This window comes from Artemia franciscana, chromosome 15 (assembly GCF_032884065.1).
Source record: "Artemia franciscana chromosome 15, ASM3288406v1, whole genome shotgun sequence".
NCBI classification, from domain to species: domain Eukaryota; kingdom Metazoa; phylum Arthropoda; class Branchiopoda; order Anostraca; family Artemiidae; genus Artemia; species Artemia franciscana.
Window position 1 is genome coordinate 14,420,437 of NC_088877.1, and position 23,479 is coordinate 14,443,915.

At 36.5% G+C, this 23,479-nt stretch overlaps 1 protein-coding gene across 2 annotated transcripts in view; it reads right to left on the bottom strand.

Annotated features, from left to right (window-relative positions):
• LOC136036085 (SCY1-like protein 2) overlaps nucleotides 1-23,479 on the bottom strand; it is a 258,908-nt gene that overhangs the window by 163,887 nt on the left and 71,542 nt on the right. For both annotated transcript variants that reach the window (XM_065718074.1, XM_065718075.1), the window contains exons 3-4: nucleotides 20,561-20,758; nucleotides 3,114-3,234 (exon numbers count right to left, since the gene is read on the bottom strand). In XM_065718074.1, coding sequence (XP_065574146.1) covers nucleotides 3,114-3,234; nucleotides 20,561-20,758 — 319 coding nt within the window. The remainder of the gene's footprint in view (nucleotides 1-3,113; nucleotides 3,235-20,560; nucleotides 20,759-23,479) is intronic.

The following is a 23,479-nucleotide window of genomic DNA, read 5'->3' on the forward strand; positions in this document are numbered from 1 at the left end:
AGCGAACACGGACTCGATTCACCACCTGCCAGTGTCAGATCATGTCACTGTAGTTGACGGAGGTTGGCTGCTTCTTCAAGTACCTTGGAAGATTGGTGATGCTTATGATTCAATCTGTGACAGCTATGTTAGTTTCGTTACTCGACGCTGTACCTCCCCTACTGTTGTCTTCGATGGATACAGCGCTGGTCCAACCACAAAAGATGCTACGCACAACCGACGGTGTAAGTGAAGCCAGCATCAAGTGATCGATTTCAGTTTAGGGATGAAGCTCCAGAAAAAGAAGGAAGAGTTTTTGAGCAGCTCTCAGAACAAACAGCGAATTATAAGCTACATCGGGGAAAAACTCAGAGCCAAAAGATTTGAAGTCGTCCATGCGAAGGACGATGCTGACTATCTAATCGTGAAGACTGCCGTAACGAAAGCAGAAAACTCTGAAACAATAGTTCTTGGCAACGACACTGACCTTCTGATTCTACTCTTGTATTACCTCCCGCCTAATGCAAAAACACTTTACTTCGAATCGTCAACGAACGCAAAAGAAGCGATAACACGGTTCTGGTGCCTCAACGAAGTGCAAAAAAAAAAATGGGAGAAGTATCCAGGCTGCTTCTGGTAGGGCACACACTCTTGGGATGTGACACGACCTCACGAGCTTTCGGACTTGGAAAGCAAGCTGTTCTACCTCTTTTGAAGAAGAGCGAAGTGTTCAGAAAAAAATGCAAAGTGTTTCTGGATGAATCATCGTCCAAAGATGAAATTGTGAAAGCGGGTGAATATCTTCTCCTCAGCTTGTATAAAGCACGACCAAACGAAGATCTCACTAAGCTGCGACATCGAATTTTCTTGGAAAAAGTTTCTTCGTCTAATACTACGGCGTTTGTTAAGCCTGAAAGGCTTCCGCCAACCGAAGCTGCAGCTTCATTCCACTCCCAGCGAGTGCGCCTCCAGGTATCCCGTTGGAAAGAGGAACCAGCTGACCTCGACCCGGCTGACTGGGGTTGGGTCCTCAGAGACCATAAATACTCACCTGTGATGACCCATTTGTTGCCCGCATCTCAGACTCTTTTGAGTGTCGTGAGATGCAACTGTAAGAAAGGCTGCGAGAGCTCGCGATGCAGCTGCAAGAAAAATGGATTAGCGTGTACGTTCGCGTGCGGAGAATGTCAGGGTATCAACTGTTTGAACAGGGACAACGAGATTGTCGAAGACGAGGAGCTCGACTAGTAATATCAATGCTGTGTTTTTCAAGTCAACTATACTGCCTTCGAAAGTGCAAATTTTACATATAATAGCCATTTTATATATAACTGCCAAGCGGTTGTTTTCTTTATGTTTAGTAATTCAAATGGTTGTAAGAAATGTCTGTGATTCAAGAAAGTACAAGTTTGATACTTAAGCGAGTTATTTTGTCCATAGGCCTACTTATTAGCCATTAGCAGCTGGCTCAGGAGTCAGGCCTCCCTTCCCCTTTTCTGTTGTTTCCTCCAGTTTTGTTCGGTTTTCATGGTTCTCGTTTTCTTTTCTTCATTTTAGGGGTCAGTTTCGTGATCAGCAGATAGAAAAACCCCAGAAAACACATTTCCACATGCTTTCTACCCCTACCCTGTATATTTCCCCTCCCCCCCCCCATTTCCTCGTTTTATGTTAATCGATTTTTTTGTATCATTTTATTTCTCAATTTCGTAATCACCAGATAGGAATACCCCAGAAAATATCTTTCAAACCGCTTTCTACCCCTACCCTGTATTCTTCTCTTTTCTCCCCTCTTTCCCCTGTTCCCCCGTTTTCCGTAGTACTATTTTTCTATACTGAATTTTAGATGTCAATTTCGTAATCAGCGTATGTGAAAACCCCAGAAAACTCACTTTAAACTATTTTCTGGGCATGTTCGGCATTTTTCCCATTTTCCCGGTTTTCCCCTGTTTTTCGGGTACTCGCCCCACTTGGATTTATGGGGACTTTTAGTATGTTGTACAGAATTTTTTTCTGATCATTTTGGTACCATTTTTGTTTATATTACAATTTTGTCCGGGTCAAACCCTAAAAGTCCTGGACTACTTGGCTATTCTGATTTTAAAATTTTCACTGCATATTTACTAATAATACTATCCATGTAAGTAGTTCATCTGCTATATCGATTTTCTTGTTACCTATCCTCACTTCTTCAATCACATTTATTCATAGTCTAAGCGACTTTCCTTTTTAAGATCAATTTCCAAACCTATTCTCACCTCCTGAACTCTCGACAGCTCCCAAAAGCTTATGGATTTTGCTAACGTTTTCATCCAGGATCCTCAAATCATCTGCCTAATCAAACTTTAGGAGAGTTTCACCTTCCCATTAGATTCAACTAATCGCTTTGGCATTGTTGGTACAGAGGGGATAGTTTTCATTTCTCAGTACTAAGTTAGTTGGCAGGTTCATGCCTTTTTTCTATTTGGCTTATCAAAAACATTATATAATAATTAGTAAATAGTTACAAGTATCTGGCAGAAAGAACAGCTTGTTATGCAAAAACGAAAAAAAATAGCAAATAAAATAAATAAGTAAACAGGTCTTCAAAAGAAACAAAGGCCTCGACGACCAAAAATTAATAACAAAATGAAAGTCAACTTGCCACAACATGGCAGATATCTACCAGACAACAACAAAAAAACAGCATTTACACCAACTCAAATAACAACAAGACAAAAACAATGTATAACTGGAATGACTGTTTTGTAAAAGAAAATTAATTAGCTGACATTATTTCGGTGAAAATCAGCTTTTATTTCTTCTAATTTTAAACTACTCGCTTAAAATTATTACTGCTATCCAAACAATGGTCAATGGAACATAATAATTGCCTTTATTCAACAAGTAATTGCAATTAATTGCAATCTTGAACTCGGGGCTAATTGGACTTGAAATGATATCCCATACGCATCACTTAATTAATTACTAGTAAATACTTTAACCTAATAACCTATGCGGGATTTGAAAACAGGGATAGGCGTTGAGTAAACAGAAAAATTGACCCTATTATGTTAGGATGCATGAATTATTTGGCATAATATTGCGCTTTAGGCCTGAGGTGTAAAACAAAATTTGAAACTAAGACTTAAACTTACCAGAAAATTCTAGCCCAGCAAGCTTCCAAGTTCCCTTTCTCGTTACTAAAATACTGCTAGGACAAATGTTTCGGTGTTGGGTTCGTGCGGTTGTATGTAAGAATGCAAGAGCTTCAACTATCTGAAAGAAGAAAAATGGAGTATCTCTTTTCCGGAAGTATTTCAAGGAAAACACAGTGTAAACCCCTTTCCAGTTTAGCAATTATTGTTCCAACGATTTTTATAAAATAGATAAAGCCAGTTTAAAATTTATTTCTCGCAAAAACTGGGCACATTGCATTTAGATGGCTTCTCGTACTTGGTCTGCCATTTACACCCTTAGAAACTTATCAATGTACAAAATATAGACCTTTATCGCTCCTTAAATTTGATCCAGTTCAAGTATCGTTACCAAGCAACAAGAGTTTTTTTTCACCATTCGAAAAAAAAATCACAATATTTACACAAAGCTACACAGGTGAAAAACGATATTTCAATCATGGTTTAACTAATTGGTTACAAAAGCTGTCTAAATCTAAGCATGGATTTTATCCTATAGAAGTGAAAAACTTGTTTCATTGTTAACTCCTTGAATTCTGAATGAAAACTGATATATGTTGGATTACTTCAAATTGTCAACTAAAAAGGAATTGCCACATTACACGGAGCGCAAATGTACATGCATTTTCAAAACTAGAGGCTCGTTTCAAAACAGAATGTTTGAAAAGCACATTTTGATTATATTGTTTTTGGAAAAATACTCAATAATTACACTGAGAACCATGCAGGGAGGTGGGAGGCCTCCCTTCATATTTTATAGATTATTTTAAGGTATAACAAATTCTGATGCGATAACGACTTTTCCTATAATGTCTGTATAATCCAAACACTTTTTCCATTTTTTTTTATCTCGTACTCTAAAATAAACTCATGTTAATCTATTGGCCAAATAAGCAAAAGAAGCAGCTTCAGACTGGTGCTAATGGTTGTCAATAGCGAAAGAAGTTACGTCCCATTTCTCCAAAAAGAAAATAAATTTGAATTCTAATATTTCCACTAATCGAAATGCAACAGTAATTTCAGATTATGTCTATCTATTACGATTAGTGGTATTGTACTTCTGCAATATTACGAAAAGGACTTTACCTCTGCTCTTAAAACAAATAAATAAAAAAAAAAGTTTTTTTTTAACTGAAAGTAAGGAGCGACATTAAAACTTAAAACGAACAGAAATTACTTCGTATATGAAAGGGCTGCATCCTCATCAACGCCCCGCTCTTTACGCTAAAGTTTGGCTCCTTCTCTCAACTCTTCTTTTTAAAACAGTAATAAACTTTAGCGTAAAGAGCGGGGCGTTGATGAGGAAGCAGCCCCTTTCATAAACGAAGTAACTTCTGTTCGTTTCAAGTTTTAATGTCGCTCCTTACCTTCAGTTAAAAAACTTGTTTTTTTTTTATTTAATTTCTGAACATTTTTGAATCAATGCATGTTTTGATTTTGGCTCTCCGCAGAGAAAAAATTAAAACGAAATTTGCATATTTGCAAAAAATTTGCAATGGCTAAATGGCTTTCTTATAATTTTGATCGAATGATTTTGAGAAAAAAAGAGTGGGGGAGGAAGCCTAGTTGCCCTCCGATTTTCGGTTAATTAAAAATGCAACTAGAACTTTTAATTTTTTACGAATCTTTTTATTAGTAAAAGATATACGTAACTTATAAACTAGCTTACGTAAAGAACTTTTGTATTCTCATGTTTTTATTACATACTAGGTGTTGGGGTGGCGCGAAGCGCCACCCCAGCACCTAGTTGGTGGGGTGCTTCGCGCCCCCCAAGCCCCCCCCCCGCACGCGTAAGTCGTTACGCGCCATATTAGTTACGCGCCATTGTAGTTGTGTCCCTTTGTCCCACCTGTGAATATATATATATATATATATATATATATATATATATATATATATATATATATATATATATATATATATATATATATATATATATATATATATATATATATATATATATATATATATATATATATATATATATATATATATATATATATATATATATATATATATATATATATATATATATGTTTTTAACTACGTAAAACATGCGAATATACAACATTCTTCGCTGTCCCATTGTCTGTGCATATAAATAGATTGTCAGGTTTACTGACTCTTGAACATGCAACATATAATTGTCCATGGGAAAAACAATCCGTATTCAGATCTATAGCTCATTATTCTAATGATGTGTCCCTGTGTCCCGGTCGTCATTTATATTCCCTGTGTCCCGGTCGTCATTTGTGTCCCGGTGTCCCAGTTTGTAATTTCTCTTTGAGTGTCCCGGTCGTCATTTATATTCCCTGTGTCCCGGTGTCCCGGTCGTCATTTGTGTCCCGGTGTCCCGTCTGTAATTTCTATTCAAACAATCCCTGTGTCCCGGTCGTCATTTACATATCCCGCCTGTGCCCCCGGCGTCCCCGTTGTAGCTGTGTCCCTGTCGTCATTTATATTCCCTGTGTCCCGGTCGTGATTTGTGTCCGGGTGTCCCAGTCTGTAATTACTCTTTGAGGTTCCCGGTCGTCAATATTCCTTGTGTCCCGGTCGTCATTTGTGTCCCGCTATGTAATTTCATCACTTGACAAACATGACGTCAGTCGACAAACAACTTCATGACGCATACAGCTCAATCCTTATAATGACGTCAGTCGACAAACATGACGTCAGTCGACACACAAACATGACGTCACTCGACACACACACACACACAGACAACTTATTTTTATATAGATAGATATGAGGGGTTTTTCCCCCTCGCCAGTACCTCGCTCTTTACACTAAAGTTTAAATTTTGCCCCAATTCATTAAGAATGACCCCTGAATCACAAAATCCATAGAATAAATAGTTGAAGTTACTAAAAACGCTTTAGCGTTACGAGCGAGGTATTAGGCGGAGGTGAGCCCCTCATATGGGTAATAATTTTTGTTAGTTTTAAGTTTTAATGCTGCTCCTTACTTCCAGCTGAAAAAAAAAAACTTTTTCATATTTATTTTTTCATTGTTTTTTTAAGTAATGCTAGTAAATCCTGCGCTCCCTTCATGGAAATTTTCTTCCCCCATGACAAATTCCTCAATGGAAAATTCCCCCAGCATATCCCCCTCTTCTCAACCCCTGCCCCAATCAAAAAATCCTCCTGAAAATGCCTGTACACTTCCCAATAACCATTACTATATGTAGGCACTGGTCAAAGTTTGTAACTTGTAGCCCCTCCCACGGGGACTGTGGGGGCGTAAGTCGTCCCCAAAGACATAGTTAAAAAGTTTTTCGACTACGCTGAATAAAATGGTTATCTCAGAATTTTGATCCGTTGACTTCGGGAAAATAATTACCGTGGGAGGGGGCCTAGGAGCCTTCCAATTTTTTTGGGTCACTTAAAAAGGGCACTAGAACTTTTCATTTCCGTTAGAATGAGTCCTCTCGCTAGATTCTAGGACAACTGGGTCGATACGATCACCTCTGGGAAAAAAAAACAAACAAATAAACACACATCCGTGATCTTCCTTCTGGCAAAAAATACAAAATTCCACATTTTTGTAGATGGAGCTTCTATAGTAGCGTTTTCCGATACGCTGAATCTGATGGTGTGATTTTCGTTAAGATTCTAATTTTTTTTTTTAAGGGGTGTTTCCTCCTATTTTCTAAAATAACGCAAATTTTCTCAGGCTCGTAACTTTTGATGGGTAAGACTAACCTTGACGAAACTTATATATTTAAAATCAGCATTAAAATGCGATTGTTTTTATTAGCTATTCATACCACAATTCCATTTTTTAGAGTTTTGGTTACTATTGAGCCGGGTCGCTCCTTACTACAGTTCGTTACCACGAACTGTTTGAAAAGAGGAAATTTAACCCAGAAAAAAGAATTATCTTCCAAAATAACAGGACAATTAAATCTTTAAATAAAACTCTAATACGCTGTTAAAGTTTCGGATTTAATACTCTTTGATTTTGGAACTTTAAGTTTGAAGTTCAATCATGTAAAATAAAATTTAGTTCAGAAATGAAATTTTAGTAAATGAAGACTTTGGTTTATGCGTCCTTTGAATTCGGAGATTCGTATTTCGTTTGTAGTTCGATGATCAATGGATATATGACCCGCGCAGAATTCTTCTTGCTGACTTTCCTTAGACCTGGAGTTAAGGGTGAAAAATCCAGTTCTTTCGTTTCTAACACTTGATATCGTATCGTATTGTCCCTTTCTCGTAATATTAACTTGAGAAATATTTCACAAAACACGCTTTTCAAAGAAAAGTAAAACCAAAAGAGTAAAGACAGGCCCAGTTCTTTCTCTAGTAGAAGATGTTCTAGTAGAGGGGGGGGGCTTGGAAACACAGAGGATATATTGTCTCTAAAACCACTTCTATAACGGTGAGGGAGAGTGTGCCATTCCGTAGGAGAGTTGAGGAGACACAAATGGCTAGGCCAACCTGTCTAAGAGAGGATATACAGGGAACTTTTATAACCGAGGGGGAAAGTTTGCCATTTAGTAGAAGAGTCGGGGAGTGGAATTGGCTTGGCCAACTTATATAGAATAAAAGACACGGAAAATTAATTTCTCCATTTGATGACGAATTATTTATTTCTTTTGTAAAAATAAAGAGATCTAAAAGAGAGAGAAAAAAATATGAAACGAAACTGCAATTTTAGAGTTCATTTCTCATTTAGAGACGATTATGTTGATACTGAAACAGAACTAAATAAAATTAAGGAATACAAAAGGAATATAAAACGAGACTATAACAAAGAAATGCGGTCTAAGAAAAAGTACATTACAGCTAAATTACAAGCAGAAGATGATATTTTGGGCAATAGACAAAATTAAAATTGAAAGTAAAAAAGAGAAAAGAAGTGCGAAAAAAATGTGATTTGCAAATTCAATCTCCAAGAACAGAGAGTAATATTATCGGGAGACAATTTCGGAGGGACAAAAGGGCTTAGAAGGAAGAAAAGGTTTTGGACCGATTTGGGAAACCCAGAGATGACCATAAATGAAAACTGAATGGATAGAGTAAGAGTCAGGAGGCATTGAATTTCGAGTTGGATTGGAAAAGCTTGGTTAAGAATCTGGGATAGGTCCTGTCAACTATAAGGGGCATTATTTGAGGGGAAGGAGTCCTTTGGGGAGGATTCCCCTCGGGGAATCATGAAAGAGTGCCAGTTCCCTCAACTTGCAAGTACAACCCCTGTATAAAATAGAAGCTAAAGATGATATTTTGCGCAGTAGAGAAATTGGGGAAAAAGTAAAAAAGAGAAAAGAAGTGCGAAAAAAATATGATTTGCAAGTTAAGTCTCCAAAAACGAAGAGTAATATTGTCGGGAGACAATTTCGGAGGGTCAAAAGGGCTTAGAACAAAGAAAAGGTTTTGGACCAATTGGGAAAACCTAGAGATGGCCATAAATGAGAACTGAATGGATTAAAATGGGCTCTGTAAGAGTCGGGAGGTATTGAATTTCGGGTTGGATTGGAAAAGTATGGTAAGGAAGCTGGAATAGATCCTATCAACTATAAGAGGTATTTCGCCTTATTTGAGGGGAAGGATTCCTTTGGGGAGGATTCTCCTTGGGAAGTCATGAAAGAGTGCCAGATCCCTCAACTCACAAGTAGAATCCCTGTATCCAGTTTAAGCGGTGCCCTATCCCCACCCTTTTCTTCCGTAGTTGTTTAAGAACACGAAGAAGGCTTAACGGCGATTCCACCAATGCTGTCATTTATACAACCAAGTCATAAATGACATTATTTTTAACTACAGTTATAGATGGTGACATGTTTCCTTCTCCAACAACATTTTTAGCTTCTAAGCAGTTTACCATTGATTTTATGAAACTCATGATTGATGTAAGAATCGAACGTGAGACCCATTATTTCTATGGTAAAGGAATGACATGTTACTAGACAGATCTAACAAGTCATTGATGAAATTATGTTTTTAGAAAAATATTCTAGGCAATCAATGAGTTGTTTCTGGGAGGCTGGCCACCTTTTCTTAAGTGTCACTACATCATAACAAGTTATTTGCGCAATCAATCTTACAATTGGACTTTTGGTAAGTGATATCAGTGATTTGTTTTCGGACATATTTTTTGGCACCATCCCAAGAACATGCTTACCACAACAATTTGAGATGCTTGCTTGACAGACATATTCTTTTGATGGTTGATAAAATTTTGTTCGATCTCTAAAAATTGCAATGACTACAACCGGGCAGGTTTCATTTTTGTAATGTAATGGCCCTGAGCATGTTGGTTTTCCATTACCAGAGCTTGGGCATGAGCTTGGATCTCCACATTCAACCCCAGGGCCTAATGCCCCTTCCAGGGTTCCAAATTCCCCTCCAGGGACCCCATGAACCCCCCACAATTTTTGAGCTTTGATTTCTTAAATGAAGTTTTTTCTAAAACGTTCTTCAACACAATTTATTTGCACAAAATTTTTTGGGATTTACAATTTTCTTGGGACGTAGAATTTTCTTGGGACTTTAAATTATTTTCGAACAAATAATTTTTGGACATATAATTTTTTTGGGGGAACTTTTTGGGATTTTAAATTATTTTGGGACGCCAGGAATTCCTTGGTATGTTAACGACAACTTCAAGAATGATGGATTATCTGGTCTTGTTTAATTATTTATTGTCAGTTAAAGGATATCCTGTGACAACCCTCACATCTAGTGTTTTGAGATAACAACTGAGTCAGTAGCATTTTTAGCCTCTAAGTAGTTTTCCATTGATTTATGAAGTTTACAGTTTTTTGGGACTAGGATTTTTTTTTCTTTTTTTTTGGACTTAATATTTTTTGGGGACTTTTGGAAACCGAGAATTTTAAGAATGATGCGTCATCTCGTATTGAGTATTCATTCATGTTGTCACTGAAACAATACAATACATCACGTGACAGTACTCACATGTGATGTTTGAGATAGCAACAGAGTCAACAACATTTTGTAGCTTCTAAGCAGTATTTCCATGATTTATGATATTTATGGTTTGTTTTGGGACTTGGATTTTTTTTTACTTAGAGTTTCTTGGGGACTTTTGGGACACACCATTATTTTGAAACACCAAGAATTTCTCGGTATGTTATTCACTGACAACATGAATTATAACGCAATACCAGATAACAGCTACATGTCAAGAAATTCTCGGAAATCAGGATGCATATTCTTGGAATGGCACCAAAAAAAGGTGTTAGTAACTCCAACAGTTCATCAGAGTATGTGCTGCCAGAGTATCTGTGTCTCAAAAAACCAGATGTGAGGGCTATCACAGGATGTTTTCTATTGTTTCGCTGACAGCATAAATAATTACATAATACCAGATAACGCAATCATTGTTGAAAGTCTCGGAAACACAAACACAAAAAAAAACTTATATTTCTTAAAATCAATGGAAAACTGCTTAGAAGCTAAGAAATGTTGTTGACTAAGCTTTTATCTAAAAAGACCAGATGTGAAGGCTGTCAGAGGAGGTACTGTATTGTTTCACTAACAACAAGAATGATTACGCAGTACCAGATAACGCATCATTCTTGAAATTCTCGGAAACACGCGTGTTTCCGAGAATTTCAAGAATGATGCGTTACCTGGTATCTGAGAATGGTCTACCACAGTATCTGTGTCTCAAAAGACCAGATGTGAGGGCTATACTCCTTCAAACACCTCGTATTTTTCCGAAATTTTGAGACGGCCATTTTTTGTCGTAGAAACCTCGAAATGAGCTCATTCGCTTGGAAATTGAAAGGGCCAAGGCCTTTGTTAATAGTCAAAAGTGTTTCGAGGACAACTAACCGCCTCCCACACCCACCATTTCCCAAAATATATCTAATCAAAACTTTAAGATAGCCATTTTTATCAACGTAATTGAAAGGTCCGGAAATTATGTGTTTGAGAATGACAGCCCCCCACAGCCTTTCGGGCAAGGGCTGTAAGTTATGCCCTGGGGGCGTATAAGTTTTATATATAAAGCGTGATAGTGTAAAATTCGGTATAATAATACTAGTATAACAATACTACATACAGATAATGCTACAACTGTGACTACTAATACAACTACACCGAAGGACAGGAAGGTGAAATTTTCAAGAAATTTCGAGGGGGGAAATGAACTGAATCAGAGCACACACTCAGTATGCAGGTTGTCAAAGTGGTGTAACAGCAATATCTTAGGAATAGTTTGGTTTGTGAAGTTGAAGCTGAAGGGGATTGTTGTAACGGATGTTGAACTATTCAAAAGAACATATTTTCATCCTAATGCGACTGCTTCTACTCATACTACTGATACTATTACTATTATTGCTGCTTCTCTTACCACTACTGCCACTAAAGCTTAGGCTACTATAATTAATACTACAGCAACCACTACTACTACCGCTACTAAAACTAAGTATATTAAGGTGAAAAATGTGGGATGTATAGAACCTATATGGCACTAAATGGAGACACACTATACCTACACAGGTTGTCAAGCGGACGCATCAGAAATTCATCAGGAATGGTTGATAGTATTTATTAAGTTGAAACGTTAAGCTTGTGTTGAAGGGGTTGTGGAAGAAACCAAACGTGCTATGCGCATACTGCTACTAATGCTGCTACAAATATTGCTACTGCACAAGCTAAGGGTATAATGGTGAAGATTTTAAGGAATATGCAGGCGGATGTTGAACTAAATCAAAGGAAACAATGAGTATGTAGACTTCAAAAAAGACGACAAAGCAATATCCGAAGAACGACTTATATTAGTAATTTAGACCTTTAAGGGTACGTTTTGGGGGATTTTGAACTATCCAAAATGAAAAAATTGTACGCATGCAGGTTTCCAAAGGGCCATATAAGCAATATCATAGGTAGCACCACTCCATAATAGCTGAAAATATCATTGAAAATTTTAAAGGAGCTAATTCGATTTAAAATTAAAGGTTTTGGTGCCAGTTTTAAAAGTAACAAGAGATTGGAGGGCGAATCTTTCAGCCCATTCATTTTCCAAACGCATTCAGTCAAGCTTCTGAGACAGCCATTTTGTTCAGCATAGTAGAACGGTCCAACAACTATGTCTCTAGGTATATAAGGCATGTCAATCCTCCATAATTATGCAACTCGTCCATTATACTTTAAAAATAAATGTGGTTTTAAAATAAATCAAAAGGCAATTTATTCATGGCTGCCAATAAGACACCTATATCGAGAACGACTGGGGGTATTAAGTTGAAACTTTGGGGGATACTACTATTACTAGTTCTGCTCTTACAGTTTTAATAAATAAAAAGATTGTAAGTATATCCAGTTTGTCAAAGATAATAGATAGAATCTTTTGGGAATTAAATTAAGTTTTAAATAATTATTAAATAAGTTTATAGGTCAACTTCAGAAGCTATAAAATTAAATTAAAAATTACCCTTCGTGTCAGGATTAAAATTATTGAATAAGTTTCTCCAACATACAAATAGTGACCCCTACTATGGATTCTTATAAAACAAACTGAAAAGATGTATAAAATATGATTTATTCTATGAAAAAGATTATGTCAATAAAAAACTAACAAAAATTAATTTAAAGAAAATCCACAAAACAAGTTTTTCAATAAAAGTGGAGAGCTCCATTAAGCCGAGAATGAACAAAAATTAAGTAAAATAATCTTCCAAGCGTAAAACTACCACAAATTGGTATCAACAAATAAATAAAACTCAAGACGAACAGAAATAAAAAAAAGCCCAAACAAAATATAAACTAGCAAAAATTAACATATGTAACTGAAAACAAAATACTTTGCAATGTTTTCACTTTTCTTATTTTCATAAATAATAAATCATCAAAACTTTAAGGAATAAATTTAAGCATTTGTCAATTAAACTTATAATGCACTGTCATTTGTTTTTTTTTTTTTTTTTTTTTTTTTCTCAGTAATGCACAAATTGTGTTCTGGTCTTGAGAAGGTATGGGGGTTATCAGCCTTACTTATGTTGATTTTTGCTCATTTTGTTAGATTCGGCTATCAAAGGATAGCCGGCTATCCTAAGGAGCCGTAAAAAGCCGTAAGGAGCTGGCTATCCGTAAGGAGCGACACGGCTCAATAGTAACCAAAACTCTAAAAATAGAATTTAGATATTAATAGCTACATCAAAAGAATTGCATTTTGATGCTTATTTTAAATATATAAGCTTTATTAAGTTTAGTCTTACCCATCAACAGTTAGAGCCTGAGAAAATTTGTCTTATTTTAGAAAATAAGGGAAAACAACCCTTAAAAAACATAGAATCTTAACGAAAATCACACCATCAGATTCAGCGTATCAGAGAACCCTAATGTGGAAGTTTCAAGCTCCTATCTACAAAAATGTGGAATTTCTTATTTTTGTTAGAAGGCAGATCACGGATGCGAGTTTATTTGTTTTTTTTTTTTGTTTTTTTTTTTTTCCCCAGGAGTGATAGCATCGACCCAGTGGTCCTAGAATCTTGCGAGAGGGCTCATTCTAACGGAAATGAAAATTTCTAGTGCCCTTTTTAAGTGATCAAAAAAATTGGAGGGCACCTAGGCCCCCTCCTACGATAAGTATTTTCCCAAAGTCACCGGATCAAAATTCTGAGATAGCCATTTTATTCATCGTAGTAAAAAAACCTTATAACTATGTTTTTGGGGCCGACTGACTCCCCCACAGTCCCCGTGGGAGGGGCTACAAGTTACAAACTTTGACTAGTGCTTACATATAGTAATGGGTATTTGGAGGTGTACAGATGTTTTCAGGGGGGATTTTTTTGGTTGGTTGGGGGGTTGAGAAGAGGGGGATATGTTGGGGGAACTTTCATTGGAGGAATTTATCATGGGGGAAGAAAATTTCTATGAAGGGAGCGCAGGATTTTCTAGCATTATTAAAAAAAAAATGAAAAAATAAACATGAAAAAGTTTTTTTTCAACTGAAAATAAGGAGCAGAGTTAAAACTTAAAACGAACAGAAATTATTACGCATATGATGGTATCACCTCCTCTAAATACCTAGCTCTTTACGCTAAAGTATTTTTGGTAATTTCAACTATTTATTCTACGGCTTTTGTTATTCAGGGGTCATTATTAAGAAATTGGGTCAAAACTTAAGCTGTATTGTAAAGAGCGAGGTACTGACGAGGGGGTGAACCCCCTCATATACATAATAGAAACATGAGGATACAGAAGTTCGTTACGTAAGCTAATTTATAAGTTATGTATATCTTAAAACATTCGTAAAAAATTAAAAGTTCTAGTTGCCTTTCTAAGTAACCAAAAAATCGGATGGCAACTAGGCCTCCTTCCCCGCTCCTTTTTTTTCTCAAAATCATTCGATCAAAACTATGAGAAAGCCATTTAGCCAAAAATTCAATATGCAAATTTCGTTTTGATTGTTCGTCTGCGGAGAGCCAAAACCAAAACATGCATTGATTAAAAAACGTTCAGAAATTAAATAAAAAAAAAGTTTTTTTTAACGTAAGGTAAGGAGCGACATTAAAACTTAAAAGGAAGAGAAATTACTTCGTATGTGAAAGGGGCTGCTTCCTCATCAACGCCCCGCTCTTTACGCTGAAGTTTTATACTGTTTAAAAAAGAAGAGTTAAGAGAAAGAGTCAAACTTTAGCGTAAAGAGCGGGGCGTTGATGAGGAAGCAGCCCCTTTCACATAAAAAGTAATTTCTGTTCGTTTTAAGTTTTACTCCTTACTTTCCGTTAAAAAAACTTGTGTTTTTATTTCATTTGTTGTAAAGAACCTAAGCAAAGAGCGTTATGGGCACAATGTTTTTTTTTTTGGTTTTAGATCGGGGCACTCGTATCGAAGTGGTGTTGTAAAAAACCTAGAAAAGAACTCATTCAATTTGAATTTGAAAGGGCTAGTGCCCTTTGAAAAAGTCAATATAGATTGGAGGGAAACTAACTTCCCTTCCACGCTCACCATTTCACCAAACACAACCAATCAAAATTTTGAGATAGCCATTAGGTCCGACGTAGTTGAAAGGTCTGAAAATTATACATTTAAGAATGACAACCCCCTACGTCCCTTAGGGCAACGGTTGTAAGTTATGCTCTCGGGCATATAAGGTTCATATAGAAAAGGTAATCGTAAAAACTACGGAGGTGGCTCATTAGATTGCTAATCAAAGTTTTATGTCCTTTTTGAGATTCAGAGTAATGGAGCGTGGACACTCCCCCTTCCACATACACCTCTCACATTTTTCCCGAAATGCATCTGATAAATTTTAAGATGTCTATTTGTCGTCGTAGAAACTTGAAAAAAAGGCTCATTCGATTTAAACTTCAAAGGGTTAGTCCCCTTTTTAATAGTCAAAAGTGATTGGCGGGCAACTAACCCCCCTCCCACACTCGCAATTTTCCCAAACACATCCAATCGAAATTTTAAGATAGCCATTTTGTTCAACGTAAATTATGTTGAGGATGACAACCCTCCAGAGCCATCAGGGCAAGGGTTGTAAGCTATGCCCTGGGGCCAATAAGTTATGTATAGAAAGAGTACCTTATGTGCCCTGGGGGCATATAAGGTATATATAGAGAGGGTGATTGTTTAAACTTCGGAAGGGGCTCCTTGGATTGGTAATCTGAGGATCTATTGCCATTTTTAAGATTCAGTTTGATCAGGGGGTGGATACACCCCTCCCCCCACTTCGTATTTTCCTGAAATGTATCCGGTAGAAATTTCGTGATGACCATTTTTTGTCGTAGAAACTTTAAAAAGAGCTCATTCGATTGGGAATTGAAAGGAATAGTTCCCTTTTTAATAGTCAAAAATTATTGAAGGCAACTGGACCCTCCTCCCACGCTCACCATTTCCCCAATTACATCCAATCAAAATTTTCAGATTGCCATTTTGTTGAATTTAACTGAAAGGTCTGAAAATTGTGTATTTGAGGATGGCCACCTCCCTCCCCCCACATACCTCAGGGCAAGGGTTATAAGTTATGCCCTGGGGCATATAAGGTATATGTAGACAGGGTGATCATGTGAACTTCGGAGGGAGCTCACTGGACTATTAATCAGAATATCTAGTGCCCTTTTTAAAATTCCGAGTGATCGGAGGGTGGAAACCCCCATCCCCCACATCTCACATTTTCTTGAATTGTATCTGATAGAAACATTGAAATGGCCCTTTGTTGTCGTAGAAACTTCGAAAAGAGCTCATTAGATTGGAAATTGAAAGGGCTAGAGCCTTTTTAATAGTCTTATGTTTTTGGAGGGAGACTAATCTCCCCCTTCTATGCCCAACACTTTCCTAAACACGTACAATCAAAATTTTGAGATAGGTTAGGTTAGATTAGGTTAGGTTTTATGGCTTAAGGATCTCTTTACTTTTTTTTGAAAAACTTGTTTTGTGAAAAAGTTTTTTTTAATTAATTGAAAAAAAGATACCTGCTTGGCTGTAGCCTACTCATTATAATTTTTGGATATCGAAATACGTATAATTAACCATCAAAAGAGTATGTATGTCCAGTAAGCATCTCAAATCACTGTGGTATACAAATTCTTGGAATGATGCCAAAACGAAGGTGTTAACAACTCCAATAGTACATCAGGGTATGCGTGAATTGGGATCCGAAGGATCTCTAGAAGGGGTTGCTAACTCCAATAGTACATCGGAGTATGTGTGTATTGGGGATAGTGGGTGTACTGTCCGCTTGTATCTGTGTCAGAAATACTACTAATTTTCGGACCATTCACCTACGTCGAACTAAATAGCTATAAAAAAATTTTAATGGATATGCTTGAGGAAATGGTAGGCGTGGAAGGGGGGTTAGTTTCCCTCCAATCACTTTCGACAATTGTAAAGAGCACTGACCCTTTCAATTTATAATCGAATAAGCTCTTTTAGTTTTATAAGTTTTTAGTTTTTAAGTTTTTTTAGTTTTTATAAGTTTCTACAAAAACAAATGACCGCCTCAAAATGTTTATCAGATGCATTTCGGGAAAAAACGAGGTGTAGGGGGGGGGGATACCCACCCTCTCATAACTCTGAATCTCAAAAAGCGCATTACAACATATGATTTATAATCAAATGAGCCTATTGCGGAGTTTTTACGATCACCCTTTCTATGTATACCTTATATCCCCCAGGGCATAATTTATAAACCTTACCCTGAGGGCTGTGCGGAGGTTGTCATCCTCAAACAAACAATTTCTGGACCTTTAAATTAAGTTGAACAAAATGCCTATTTCAAAATTTTGATTAGATGCGTTTGGGGAAATGGTGGGCGTGGTAGGGGGTTAGGTCCCCCCCCAATCACTTTGACCATTAAAAACTATTCAATTTTCTATCAAGTGAGCTCCTTTTGAAGTTTCTATGACAACAATTGGCCATTTAAAATTTTTTATCAGATATATTTCGGGATAAAACGAGATGGGGCGGGGGTATCCACCCTTTGATCACTCCTGGCGGAGATGGCTGCATAGCCCTGGAGCTTAAATATTTCTAACAGAGACACTGAATAGCGATGAATCCTGAGCCAAGCAGATGGTATGGCAGTAAAATCTGCATCCAAGCTGTAACTTGAGTGGAAATTGACCAAAAAAGGATGACAAAAATATTATTAAATTTGGGGATTTTCAAGCTGGTGTTGTGTGTTTTATGTGTTATGTTTTGACCTTTTTTGTCCTGACCAGCATGGTGTAGTGGTGGCAATTTATCTTAGAAGGGAGATGTTAGGGTCCTTAGCCCTGATTATCAGATAAATGTCCTCTTTGGTAAACTTAGTTGCATTTCTCTTTAATTTCATTATTTAAACCATGGTCCTACCTATTCATTAAACGTACTTTTTCGTTGTTAATATTCTCCTTTGTTTATCCCATTACGAGACGTCTTGAAAGAATCCACTAAGTAAGAAAAGCCTTTGAAAAATGCAGGACGTTGAGGAATAATGCTGTATAACAGTAGCTTCAAAATCCAAGGGTAAATTTGTACTTCAATTAGAACGATCATTTGTTGCCTTTGGCCAGGGCTTGTGCACCTCCACGCCTAAGGCAAGTTGTGAAGCTTTTCGTTTGATTCGAGTTCTTTAATCCGTTTCGTGAAGTTGACCTGAATAGTAATCTTTTTTTCCTTTAATTTTGACTTGTTTTCCTTTAGTCTTGGAAGAGTCTAGAAAGAGCGAGAGCAGAATTTGATAGAGCTGGCTTAAACAGGGCTGAAAACCCCCATGGCTTCTCAACACCAGAACATGATTTGCACTTGACCGAAACAAAATATATTCTAAATGTTTTCACTTGTTTGACGTTAATAAATAAAAATAACTTTAACTTTAAGGGGTAAATATCAGTATGTGTATATTAAACTGACATACGACGGTCATTTTTTGTTTTTTTCCCGCTAAAATGCATATTATGTTCTGGTCTTGGGAAGGCATGAGGGTTTTGGGCCCTACTCAAGCTAATTTTTGTACATTTTCATTTTGACTCGGTTTTGACAACATAATTACTGGAACTTTCGACTACGCTGATCAAAATAGCTATCTTAAAATTTTAATGTTTGTTTCCGGGGAAGTTGTGGGGTTGGGGAGGACTGATTGCCTTCCAATCACCTTCGACTATTTCAAAGGGTACTAGAACTTTCAATTCCCAATCGAATGAGCTCCTTTCGAAGTTTCTACGGCAACTCCTTTTGTACGAAGTGCCCTGATTTGAAAAATTATTCATTATATCTGCATCGCTCTTTACTTAGGCAGCACTATTGCACTACCTTTGATACTTGTCCCTAATATATTTTAAATAATAAACTTTTTTCTATATATTAGCCCCTTTTTCCAGCTTATTTTTCGGTTTAAGACCTCTAACTATATCCGGGTTCTTCTTCATGATTGGGTTTTTTCCCACCGTCCCACGAACACCCTCCCACTCTATCGAACACTTTCAGAGAAAGCCTAGATGTAATATCAAAATATTTCTCAAACAAGTTTAGGTCAACAGCAGAGAATGAGATGGAACTTTAATAGTTTACTAATTTTACTCGTGTGTCAGTATATAACTATATCTAAATCAAGTTCGCAGCAGTCTGTTTGTCTAATTATCCTATCTTCCATGGAAGTGGCAGCTACCATATTCAAGACAGAAACCTGAAAGCTTTTCATAAACAATGATTATGCAAATTAGGCTATGAAAATCCCAAAAATATAAACTGAAAAGAAGAAATACAAATTTTATTCTCATCAAGTTTCAGGCAAATATACACATACCCATCAAGCCTTAGACATCTTGAACATCAAGTTGGAAAAATTAATCCACCTGTTCCATATAACAGAAGCAAAGTTCAAAATATCATACAACGTTTGGCAGCCCTGGGAAAAGATTTAGTGATGATGACGATAATCTCGATCCGCTTTATTAAAAATATTCTACTTATTTCAATCCGTTTCTTTAATTATATTTATATACTTTAGCTGGATTGGGCTAACGTCTCGGGATAATTATTAGGGATCTTGAATAATTTTCCGTCAGACTATATTTATGAAAGAAGTCTAGATTTTTCTCCCTCTGGAATGTCTGTAAATTTGAAGTAAATTACCTGACGAATAGGTAGCTGCTAGTTTGTTCAATCATAAAAATTCAAAAGTATTATCATAATTGTGAATTGCATAAAAACTGTTATATGATTAGATATAGCACAATTTTTTCTACAAAGTCGTTTTCCTGACTTACCCTACTCTTCGTAGAAGCTATATCCTAGGAGTCAAAGAAGAAAGAAATATTATTGCTTTATGTATATTCACCAGTGGAAATTAACTTGTAAAGAAAATGAACAAACGACGGGATGAGCAGTGAGCTCATCCACAGAGCTCATCCAGTGAGCTCATCCAGTGGTAGTAAAGAATAAATCTTTGCTATGTTACACACTCTAATACATGATTGAGCTTTGATCGATGCCTTGCATATTCGGATAAAATAGTAATTTTTCTGAACAATAAATTAAATTAACCAGGAGAAATCCTAAAATAGGACATGGGGAGAGGCATCGCATATGGGAAAGTCACAAGTACATGTGAAGCCCATCATTTTATAATAATTGAAAAGACTATTATGTACGAGCAAGACACATTGTCTCGTATTCCAGGAAGACTGCTTTTTTCTTAGACCTTCACCTCCCTCTTCCCCACATATTAATACAGGTAACACAGTGCATAATAATATGGCTAATTTAGAGGCAAATTAATATGAAAAACTATTTAACCTAACTTCAATTATTGCTTTTTTGGACATTTGGCCCATTCCCAGTGAGATTTTACTACTATTGGGATTTGGCAAGAGCGAAATTTAACTCAATCAGAATTTTTCAGATACTCAAAATATTTAATTAAAAATCTGATTGGCTCGAATTAGCACTAGCTAAATCTCGGTATTAATAAAATCTCATTGTGAATGAGCCATTACGCAGAGTTAAACTTACTTGTAGTATTCCATATTTATATTCAATATCTAAAAATGTATAGGTAGTGTCACTAATGGCTGCACTGTGCATATGTACAGAAGGGGATAATGGGGGTTTGTCTTCATCCTCCTGAGAAATAAGGTTCGCTAAGCTTCCAATGACTGGCTCTGACACAAATGCAAGGGTGTCTTGGCATTCTTCTGAGCCATGGACTACCTAAAATTAAAGATTATTATCTCAATTAACAGTCTTCTTCTTCTAAAAAAACAGCACCTGGAATCCAAAATAAACTCCTTTAGGCTTCTAGCAGGTTTTCTTTTGATTATTCATCTGATGTTGCTGAAACCAATACAAACTTGATATAAATAAGAGCCTTTTGTTATGCCCCAACATCACTACAATACTTGCAACATACTTAAGTCTTCACACAAACCAAAAAATGGTAAACTTCCCTATTGCACAAAGGTTTATACTGTTTATCAAACAGTTCGTGGTAACGAACTGTAGTAAGGAGCGACCCGGCTCAATAGTAACCAAAACTCTAAAAAATTGAATTTTGATATCAATAGCTACATCAAAAGAATCGCATTTTAATGCTGATTTTAAATATATAAGTTTAATCAAGTTTAATCTTACCCATCAAAAGTTACGAGCCTGAGAAAATTTGCCTTATTTAAGAAAATAGGGAGAAACACCCCCTAAAAGTCGTAGGATCTTAACGAAAATGACACCATCAGATTCAGCGTATCAGAGAACCCTACTATAGAAGTTTCAAGCTCCTATCTACAAAAATGTGGAATTTTGTATTTTTTGCCAGAAGACAAATCACGGGTGCGTGTTTATTTGTTTTTTTTTTTTTTTTTTTTTTTTTTTTTCTTTTCCCCAGGGGTCATCGTATCGACCAAGTGGTCCTAGAATGTCGCAAGAGGGCTCATTCTAACGGAAATGAAAAGTTCTAGTGCCCTTTTTAAGTGACCAAAAAAATTGGAGGGCATCTAGGCCCCCTCCCACGCTCATTTTTTTCCCAAAGTCAACGGATCAAAATTTTGAGATAGCCATTTTGTTCAGCATAGTCGAAAACCATAATAACTATGTCTTTGGGGATGACTTACTCCCCCACAATCCCTGGGGGAGGGGCTGCAAGTTACAAACTTTGACCAGTGTTTACATATAGTAATGGTTATTGGGAAGTGTACAGACGTTTTCAGGGGGATTTTATTTTGTTTGGGGGTGGGGCTGAGGAGAGGGGGCTATGTTGGAGGATCTTTCCTTGGAGGAATCTGTCATGAGGGAAGAAAAATTCAATGAAAAGGGCGCAGGGTTCTCTAGCACTACTATAAGAAAACAATGAAAAATAAACATGAAAACGTTTTTTCAAATGAAAGGAAGAAGTAGCATTGAAACCTAAAACGAACAGAGATAATTACGCATATGAGGGGTTCTAAAAATACTTTAGTATAAAGAGCGAGGTATTTAGGAGGAGATAAATACCTTGCTCTTTATGCTAAAGTATTTTTAGTAATTTCAACTATTTATTCTACGGCCTTTCTGATTCAGGGGTCATTCTTAAAGAATTGGGACAAAACTTACGATTTAGTGTAAAGAGCGAGGTATTAACGAAGGTAAAAACCCCCTCGTATACATAATAAAAATATAAGGTTATGAAAGTTTGTTATGTAAGTTAATTCTTAAGCTACGTGTATTTCTTACTAATAAAAACATTCATTAAAAATTAAAAGTTCTAGTTGCCATTTTAAGTGACCGAAAAATTGGAGGGCAACTAGGCCTCCTTCTCCACCCCTTGTTTCTCAAAATCGTCTGATCAAAACTAAGAGAAAGCCATTTAGCCAAAAAAAGAATTAATATACAAGTTTCATTTTAATAATTTATGTGCGGAGAGCCAAAACCAAACATGCATTAATTCAAAAACGTTCAGAAATTAAATAAAAAAAACTAATTTTTTTAGGTGAAAGTAAGGAGCGACATTAAAACTTAAAACGAACAGAAATTACTCCGTATATGAAATGGGTTGTCCCCTCCGCAATCCCTCGCTCTTTACGCTGAAGTTTGACTCTTTGCCACAATTTTACTTTTTAAAACAATTAAAAGCTTTAGCGTAAAGAGCGTGGGATTGCGGAGGGGACAACCCATTTCATATACGGAGTAATTTCTGTTCGTTTTAAGTTTTAATGTCGCTCCTTACTTTCACCTAAAAAAATTAGTTCTTTTTATTTAATTATGAATATAAAATTAAAGTTTCCACCACATTTATAATATCACCCGTAAATTTAAGTTAAACTTAGAATAAAGAGAGGGAGTTTGGCAGGAGAATAATACCTTAATGTAGAAGATAAGTTTCGTTTTAATTTTGAGAGTTAATTTTTACTTTCAATTGAAAAAAAAAATTTTTTTTGCGTTTCAATTAATGCAACAATAAATGGCGAATCGTTGCTAATACTGTGTGTGTACCCATGTATAAGAAGGCATTCTCCAAACGTTTGTAATCTTGTTATTATTTGACAGGTTTGACTACTACCGCTACTACTACTACTATTGCTAACAACTCTCAGTGGCACCGAGCCACCTGAGGCTAATATAGCTAAGCACGCTCCTCCTTCCCAACCTGTTCAAAGTCTCCCTCTACATTTTCCTTTGAGTTATCCATTTCCCTTAAATATTTCCTTACGACATCCTCCCGCCCCATTTGAGAATGAACTGCTTTTTGCTTGAGCTCTGGGGCTAGGGTTGTGAGTTACGCTCGGGGGCATATGAGGTTCTTATGAAATGAGTGGTTGAATAAACTTCAGGTGGGACCCATTTAGTTTGAAATTGTAAGTTATAGAGCCCTTTTCAAGAGTCTAAAGTGATGTAAGAGCAACCAGCCCCTCACACCCATCATTTCCCCAAACACATCCAATCAAAATTGTGAGACATGAA